Source organism: Cervus elaphus, chromosome X (assembly GCF_910594005.1).
Source record: "Cervus elaphus chromosome X, mCerEla1.1, whole genome shotgun sequence".
Taxonomy (NCBI): domain Eukaryota; kingdom Metazoa; phylum Chordata; class Mammalia; order Artiodactyla; family Cervidae; genus Cervus; species Cervus elaphus.
In genome coordinates this window covers 39,095,666-39,105,146 of record NC_057848.1, presented here as the reverse complement: position 1 = coordinate 39,105,146, position 9,481 = coordinate 39,095,666, and the positions used below count along the sequence as shown (strand labels likewise).

Here is a 9,481-nt window from a genome sequence, read left to right as displayed (position 1 = left end):
TTAGATACATACCTTATTTTTTCCCCTCCCGTGCCCCCGGATAAATATCTTAAATGTACAGAACTCCAGATTATTTGTGGGGAAATTGGCACCCAGGTTTTTCTATGTGATACACATAATCTTTAATACTTCCTCTAGGAAACTTTGAGCAGAGATGTTCACATGTGATACTTAGATATTTCATATTTATGTAGAAAATGGATGGCCCTATTTCAAATATGATAGAGAATTCCATATTTCATATGGGAATATTGGTGCTCATATTTTCATATATGAAGCATAAAGATTTCCATATTTTTGTAAAAATATCTGGGCCAACGTTTTCTTATAATCAGTGTGAAAGCTCTGATATGACATGTATGAAAATCTGTTCACAGATTTCTATATGTGAAATGTAGGGAAGTCGATCAGTCATGTCTTATTCTTTGGGACCCCATGGACTGTAGCCTTCCAGGCTCCTCCATCCATGGGATTCTCCAGGCAAGAATACTGGAGTGGGCTGCCATGCCCTTCTCCAGGGGATCTTCCCGGCCCAGTGTTCAAACCGAGGTCTCCTGCATTGCAGGCAGATGTTTTACCCTCTGAGCTACCAGGGAAGCCCATGTGAAATGTAGAGATGTCCTAATTCATGTAGGAAAATCTGTTCCCTGATTTCTATAATGTGAAATGCAGAAAATTACATACTCATGTCAGAAAATCTTAATTAAAATTTTCATATATGAAATATACAGAATCCCATATGTCAATATAGCAGAAAAGTCATTGTTCCAATTATCATCTGTAAAATGTATGTGATTCCGTATTTAAGAAAATCTGCACACTGATTGACACATGTGAAACATACAGAATTATGTATTCCACATTTGAAAAAGCCATGCTAATATTTTCATATGTGTTGTAGACAGAATTTAATATTTAATGTAAGAAAATGAATGTCCATATATTCAAAGGCTTAACCAGAGAATTCCATACATTGTGTAGGAAAATGTGCTCACAGATATTATTCATAAATGTAACATACAGAAGTCAATATTTCCATCGGGAAATCTTTTCCCAGATTTTCATAGTGAATTCCAAATATCATGCAGGACAATCTGTGCCTAGATTTTCATATGTGAACTATAGAGAATCACATCTATTTAGTGCAGAAATAACAGTACTCATATGTTCATATGTGAAATGATAGAGTATTGCATATGTAAATCAAGGAAATCTGCTCCCAAATATCTTTGAGAGAAGTATAAAATATACCAAATTTCAGGTAAGATAATATGTACCTTGATTTTCATTTTTGAAATGTACAAAGTTTCTATTTCATGAGTGAAAATTTGCATCACGCTTTCATATTTGAACCACTGAGAACATACTTCATGTCAGAAGATCTTAATGGAGATTTTCATATAGAAAATATATAAGATTCCATACTTCAAGCTAGAAAATGTATGCTCAAATTGTCCTATGTGAGATATACACAATTCCATATTCATGTAGGAAAAAGTGTGCACAGACATCCAGGTGTGTAACATCCCATAAACCATGTATCATGACCAAGAATATACAACTAGATTTACAAAAGGGAAATGCAGATTTCATATTTCATGTAGAAAACTCTGCACCCATATTTTCATATGTGAAACATAGACAAGTACAATTTCATGCAGAAAAGTCATCCTTCAGGTGTACATATGCATGAAGCAGGGCATCCAAAGCTAGTGATCTGGAAGAACCCAGAGGAATAGGGTGGGGAGAGATGCGGGGTGGGCTTAAGGATGTGTTGGACACATGTGTACCTATGGCTCACTAAGGTTGATGTACAGCAAAAACCATCACAATGTTGTATAGTAATCACCCTCCAGTTAAAATAAAGAAATCAATTTAAATTACTAACAAAATAAGAAAGAAAAGCACAAGGAACTCTACTCAGTGCTCTGTGGTGACACAAAAGGGAAGACAATCCAACATGAGGGATCTATATAAGCATATAATTGATTCACACTGATGTATAGCAGAAACTAATACAACAATGCAAAGTAACTATACTCAAATCAAATTTGATCTAAAAATATTACAATGCAACTATACCTACAGCAGTGAATAAATAAATGGTTCCCCCATTTGTAATATATATGCCTTTAGGGCCATCACGCTAAGTAAAATATTTCAGTTAGAGGAAGACAAAAGCTTTATCATCACATGATATTGTTAGTTGAAATACCTGAGTATAGAAACAGAGAGTTGAATGTGGTTATCGAGGACTAGTGGAAATGGGCCATGATGGTCCAAGGTACCAACTTTAGTCATATGTTGAATAAGCTCTCCTAAGAAGATACGGCAAGAGGGCAGGAGGAATATGGAGTTGCATATTTAGCTCATGTCCATTAGTGAAGTTCGAAATTCAGCTCCACCAGAGTCAACCTCTCAGAAGAGTTTAGTTAAAGATATATTGCAGGCTTTGCCCAGGGCCCTCCAGGTCTTCTGGCCTTGGTCTGGGGAGCAAGCCAGGGCACCTGGGGACAGGCTAAAGGCTGTATCTTACAGTGCCCCAGAGCTGCTTGCTAGAGCCACTCACTGGCCTGGCCCCAGGTTCAGAGCAAAAGCCAAGCTCTCCCATCCCCACCTCCATGACCGAATGGTTGTGGCTTCTGCATGAGTCAGTCTACAGCACTCAGCCCCTAACTGCTGGGTAGATTGAGGAGACTGAGGGCCAGCTGCATGCTGGAAGATGGTTGGGCAAGGTATGGGGATCTTGGTAAGAGGAGGGCACAGAGAACTGAGAGCTGCCTCTTCAGCTGGGACTGGCCAATGGTGGGAGGATCAAGACTGGATGCTGGATGAATGCTCCCAGTCAGGATAACCAGCCTGCCCAGGGATCCCCTCCTCCTAAACAGGACCTTGGAGTGTGAAAGTCAAGCTTGGAAGCTTTTCTTTCAACATAGGGAATAATAATTGTTTCGCTAGGGGCTTACATGAACACTGTTACCTCACCGTGATCTTAGTTCAATAGCAGAGGATGTGACAGGCAGACATTTGCAACAGTTAATCACACCCCTCCCTCACCTCTCCCAGAAGTGCGTTTTGCTGAAAACTCATGGGGAGTTCAGGATGTTTAAAGCCATATGCCACCCATCTCCTATCATAGCCATGCAATAAAACTGTCTCTGCTTTAAGCTCCAAAGTTCTGATATCACTTGGCCTAACTATGTTGGGTACACGGGTGTTCATTAACACTAGCACCTAAAGTCTCATTTCTGTAGAGGGTAACTATCTGAGAGAATGACTCATTCCAAAACCACATTCAGTCATTAAATTATGTGCAATTTATTATTCTTCCATAGAAAGCAAATTACCAAACACTGATGGCCACAACAAATTACCAGGTGAATTTAGGACAAAATAACTGTGACAAATGACATCAGGTCTTATTTGAGGACGACGTATTATTTTGAAAACTTTATGATGACTGTGTTTAATAGGATCATTGCAATCCCTCAGTCATGTCTCCTTTTTTGCGACCCATGTACTTTTTGGACCACACATGCCAGGCTTTCCTGGCCTTCTCCGTCTCCTGGAGCTTACTGAAATATGGGTCCATTGAGTTGGTGATGCCAATCCAACTTGAAATCAGTGTTGGAAGTAAACAGAATGTACATTTTACTAATGACAACATTAAATAGAAAAATATTCATCAGGCACAGTACCAGACACTCGGAAACAAGTGTCTGAAGATTTCTCTTCTCTTGAAAATCCAAAGCATATGAAGAGGTTGATTAAAATAGTCTTTCCCCCAAAGAGAACTAGCACACTCTCCTTGCTAACACGAAAACAAGACTGTGGATAACTGAATTATAACAAGACTCTAAGTGGAACTAGTTAAAACCGAACATTATTTTCTTCAATAAGTATACAAACATATTTTACGATTCTTCTGTTTCAAACATTATATAAATGAATTTATTTGCATCTCAATGGAGAAGAGGCACAGACTGTTAAAAACTGAAATAATGAGCATATAGTTTTTCAAAACAATAAGAGGAAGACACATAATAAAGTCAAGATTCCATTAAAATACACATATGCTTCTAATAAAACTTCATGATAAATGTAAAACTGCAACTGAAAAAACTGGTACAAATACAGATTTGGTTAAAATCTAGTAAGTACAGAAGAGAATCAACACAAACCAAAGTAAAAGGGGAGAAGTTCATGCTGAACTTAAAGTTTTGTGTGGAAGCACTAAACATTAGTGGACAAAGCCATACTCAGGAAAAGAAAATATGCTCAGTGTTGTTCAACTAAAAATAATCTTTTTTTTTCCTAATATACATGATTTCAGCTTATGAGTCCTTCATGAAAAAAAAATATTAGAAGACTAATTAAGGACAGTAATCACTGATGGCATGAACAGAGGCAGAAGTTTTGCTGAGCCGAAGATCTTTTTAAACCTCAGATTAAAGATAAAACTCCTGAAGAATTGAGGGTAATAAAACACAATGGAAATATGGAAATAAGATAACTTTTTAGAGTAGACTGGTGAAATTAGAACAATGAGATACATCTACAGACTTATTGGAATGGTCAAAAACAAAAATCTGACAAACCATTTACCGGCAAAGATGAGGGACAACAGGAACTCTCATTCATTGTTAGTGGGAATGCAATTTGGAAGCAATTTCTTACAGAGCTAAACATTGTCATACCACATGATTTAGCAATGATGTTCCTAGATAGTTCAGCAAATGATTTGATAGCTACTGCCCACACAAAAATATGCACACGAATTGTATAACAGCTTAATTCATACTATCTCTCTCCCTCACACATACACACACACAGATTGGAAGCAACCAAAGTGTCCTTTAATAGATGGCTGGATAAACAAACTATGGTACATCAACATAACAGAATATTATCCAAGAATAAAAAGAAATGAGCTATCAAATCACAAACAGAAATGGGTGAAACCTGAATGAATGCTAATAAGTAAAATAATCTAGCCTGGAAAATATAATACACCGCATGCTGCCAATTATATGACATTCTGGAAAAGGTAAAACTATAGAGTGAATAAACATTATCAGAGGCTTTTTTATTTGCTTCAGAATAGTTTTATTAGTTTGGATAAGGTATATCAACTCTCAACAATTCCTTTCCTGCTTTGACTCACAAATCCACTCAGTCGGATTCTTCGTTGCCCCAGAGCTCATAGGTCTGCAGGAATCTCGACATTGAGGGGCTTGAGGTTACCACCGGTTGATGTGGTGATTTTCAGATTTCGCACACTTTCACAAGATCCATCTCGAGCCGGGTTAATGTATGGAACATATAGTCTTCTTCAGAGGATGTCTTTTCCTTTTGCCTTCCGAGAGAGCCAAATGAGCGGGCCTGAAGGGCAGCAGGAGTCTGCACTTTACTCTCGCCACTCTCTCCTGCCAACTTCACTGTCACGTACCTCAGGACAATGAAGAAAAGCCAGAGCAACGTGATCTCAAGCCAGTCTTGAGCATGTTCTTGTCGATTCTGCCAAATTAAAAAGTGCCCTCTGCAGAGCATCTTCCCCTGGATTTCTTTGGCTTTCTTTCCCAGAGAAGTAAACATTAGGCGTAGACACAGGTAACACCCATGGAAAAGCACAGGAACGATTGGAGGGACCACATGGTGAGCTTAGAGGAAATGGCTCCTGGTGTGCTGGTCTGCCCTGGCACCTGGAGACTGAGGACCAGCCAGGGCTGGGCCCTTGCTGACGTCATAGAGGGCCCCACCCCAGCCAGAACCCATGTGGCCATTGTGATGACTTCAGGGCTGAGGACAAGGAGGCTTGCAGGGGTCATCTGGTAGTAGGGCCTAAAGGAAAATGGGGACATTTCCAGCAGGTAGTTGAAAAAGTGTCGGGGGCTGACAGATTGTCATCTCCTTCCCAGTGTATTCTTCCTGATACTGGTGCTCTACTGGGAGGGTGGGTCCATCTTTCATTTTTATTTTCCCGTTCCTTAAATCCAGACAATGGGTGAGCAGAGCAGACCCATGGGCATGTGCCCCTGTGGAGCAGAGGGCCAAGTGGGAATGAAAGATAGTAAAAGAGGGGCCACAAACTAGGAGCCGCTGATGTGTTTTTTTGTGGCCTTCACTGTTTCTACAAATGACTATGGTCAGTTGCTAAGTTGTGTGTGACTCCTTGAGACCCCATGGACTGTAGCCCACCAGGCTCCTCTGTCCTGGGATTTCCCAGGCAAGAATACTGGAGTGGTTGTCATTTTCTGCTCCAGGCATAGAGGATGTTTTAGGGCAGTGAAACTATTCTGTATGATGTTATGCTGAACAGATGACACTGCATATTTGTCAAAACCCTTAGAATGTTACAGCATATAAAGTGAATCAATGTATGCATATTAAAAAAATCATATTGAGAGGTCAACAAATCACAGAAGAAATCAAAAAATAAATCAAAATATGCATATTTTAGTTTTAAGTCTATTTTATCTGATATGAGTATTGCTACCCCTGCTTTCTTTTGGTCTCTATTTGCATGGAATATCTTTTTCCAGCCCTTCATTTTCTGTCTGTATGTGTCCCTTGTTTTGAGATGGGTCTCTTGTAGACAACATATATAAGGGTTTTGTTTTTGTATCCATTCAGCCAGTCTTTGTGTTTTGGTTGGGGCATTCAACCCATTTACATTTAAGGTAAGTATTGATAAGTATGATCCCGTTGCCATTTACTTTGTTGTTTTGGGTTTGAGTTTATACACCTTTTCTGGGTTTCATGTCTTGAGAAGATCCTTTAGCAACTGTTGGAGAGTTGGTTTGCTGGTGCTGCATTCTCTCAGCTTTTGCTTGTCTGTAAAGCTTTTGATTTCTCCTTCATATTTGAATGAGATCCTAGCTGGGTACAGTAATCTGGGTTGTGCATTTTTCTCTTTCATCACTTTAATTATGTCCTGCCATTCCCTTCTGTCCTGAAGAGTTTCTATCGAAAGATCAGCTGTTATCCTTATGGGAATCCCCTTGTGTGTTATTTGTTTTTCCCTTGCTTGCTGCTTTCAATATTTGTTCTTTGTGTTTGATCATTGTTAATTTGATTAATATGTGTCTTGGTGTGTTTTGCCTTGGGTTTATCCTGTGTGGGACTCTCTCAGTTTCCTGGATTGGGTGACTATTTCTTTCCCCATTTTAGGCAAGTTTTCAACTATTATTGCCTCAAGTATTTTCTCATGGACTTTCTTCTTGTCTTCTTCTTCTGGGACTCCTATGATTCGAATGCTGGGGCGTTTCACATTGTTCCAGAGGTCTCTGAGGTTGTCCTCATTTCTTTTAATTCTTTTTTTTTTCTTTTTTCCTCTCTGCTTCATTTATTTCTATCATTCTATCTTCTACCGCACTTATCCTATCTTCTGCCTCCGTTATTCTACTGTTGGTTCCCTCCAGAGTGGTTTTGATCTCATTTATTGCATTATTCATTATATATTGACTCTTTTATTTTTTCTAGGTCCTTGTTAAACATTTCTTGCATCTTTTTGATCCTTGTCTCCAGGCTATTTATCTTTTACTCCGTTTTGTTTTCAAGATTTTGGATTATTTTCACTATCATTATTCAGAATTCTTTATCGGGTACATTCCCTATCTCTTCCTCTTTTGTTTGGCTTGCTGGGTGTTTATCCTGTTCCTTTACCTGCTGAATATCTCTCTGCCTTTTCATCTGTTTAGATTGCTGTGTTTGGGGTGGCCTTTCCCTATTCTGGCAGTTTGTGGTTCCTCTTTATTGTGGAGGTTCCTCACTGCGGGTGGGGTTGGATGGGTGGCTTGTCAAGGTTTCCTGGTTAGGGAAGCTTGTGTTGGTGTTCTGGTAGGTGGAGCTGGATTTCTTCTCTCTGGAGTGCAATGAAATGTCCAGTCGTGAGTTTTGAGGTGTCAGTGGGTTTGGTGTGACTTTGGGCAGTCTGTGTATTGAAGCTCAGGGCTATGTTCCTGTGTTGCTGGAGAATTTGCGTGGTATGTCTTGCTCTGGAACTTGTTGGCTCTTGGGTGGTGCTTGGTTTCAGTATAGGTATGGAGGCTTTTGATGAGCTCTTATTGATTAATGTTCCCTGGAGTCAGGAGTTCTCTGGTGTTCTCAGGTTTTGGACATAAGCCTCCTGCCTCTGGTTTTCAGTCTTATTCTTCCAGTAGCCTCAAGACTTCTCCATCTATACAGCACCAATGATAAAACATCTAGGTTAATGATGCAAAGTTTCTCCACTGTGAGGGACACCTGGAGAGGTTCACAGAGTTATGTGGAGAAGAGAAGAGGGAGGAGGGAGATAGAGGTGACCCAAAGGATAAGAGGAGGGATCAAGAGAGGCGAGAGCAAGCTAGCCAGTAATCACTTCCCTATGTGCTCTCCACAGTCTGGACTCCTCAGAGATGTTCACGGAGTTACACAGAGAAGAGAAAAGGCAGGAAGGAGACAGAGGTGGCCAGGAGGATAAAAGGAGGAATCAAAAGGAGAGAGACAGATCCAGCCAGTAATCAGCTCCCTAAGTGTTCTCCACAGCCTGGAACACACAAAGGGATTCATAGAGTTGGGTAGAGAAGAGAAGGGGGAGGGAAGAGATAGAGGTGACCTGGTGGAGAAAAAGGAGAGTCAAAAGTGGGAGAGAGCAATCAAGCCAGTAATCTCACTCCCAAGTAAAAATGGGTACTGAAGATTGCGTTCTTAAAGGTACAAAATTGATAACAAATACCAAAAAGCAAAGATTAAAAATCTAGAGTAGAAGTTAGATTCTCAAAAATACAATATTAAAAAAAACCACAAAGTCACAAATATTATATATATATATTTATATTTTTATATATATATATGAAGTTTGCTTTAAAAATATGGTCTTTTCTTTGCAAGGTAATAGTAGGTTATAAAAATGAAAACTAAAGCAGTAATAGAGGACATTAAAAATTAAAAAAATGTTTTTTAATGTAAAAAATGATAATAGTAAAATATATATCTAGGAGTTTCTCTGGAGCTGTTGCAGACAGTGTGGGGTCAGTTCATTTTCATATAGTTCCTTGATCCGGCTTATACTTCTCAAGATCTATAGGCCCCTTCCTATGTAGAGGTGCTAACTACAGGGTTTTAATCTATTGCACCTGTCACTTCCAAAGTGGTTCCCTCTGTTATTTTAGCTTCTTCTGTTTGCTGCTCTCTCCGGTGTCTAATTTCTGCCCTGACACAAGGGGGCGGTGGTGGTCACTTGTTTAGGCTCACTTGTTCAGTCCTGCTGTGGGGAGGGAGGAACATTGCAAACAAATAAAACTGACGTGTGTGGGGAGTGCCTGCAGTGTTTCAGCTGCACTGGGTTTGCCCCCGCTCACGGCGTGTGTGCTTTCATGGTCTACACTTCTCATTCTCTAGTTTGCTCTGCTGGGAACTGTCTGAGGCGGGCCCTGGGTTGTGTGCACTTCCCAGGTCTAAGCCGCTCAGGTTCAGGTTCTCGGGTACCCCACAAAGGCGC

The 9,481-nt window shown here is 39.9% G+C and overlaps 1 protein-coding gene across 1 annotated transcript; it reads right to left on the bottom strand.

The window, feature by feature from the left end:
- Nucleotides 1–5,265: 5,265 nt before the first annotated feature.
- On the bottom strand, nucleotides 5,266–5,595 carry LOC122689474 (protein FAM209B-like). Its single transcript, XM_043895918.1, has one exon. The coding sequence runs from the start codon at nucleotides 5,593–5,595 to the stop codon at nucleotides 5,266–5,268; it is 330 nt and encodes a 109-aa protein (XP_043751853.1).
- Between the last annotated feature and the right edge of the window lie 3,886 nt (nucleotides 5,596–9,481).

Coding starts and splice junctions, on each gene's coding strand:
- LOC122689474 (XM_043895918.1), bottom strand. CDS start 5,595: ATGTTTACTTCTCTGGGAAAGAAAGCCAAAGAAATCCAGGGGAAGATG.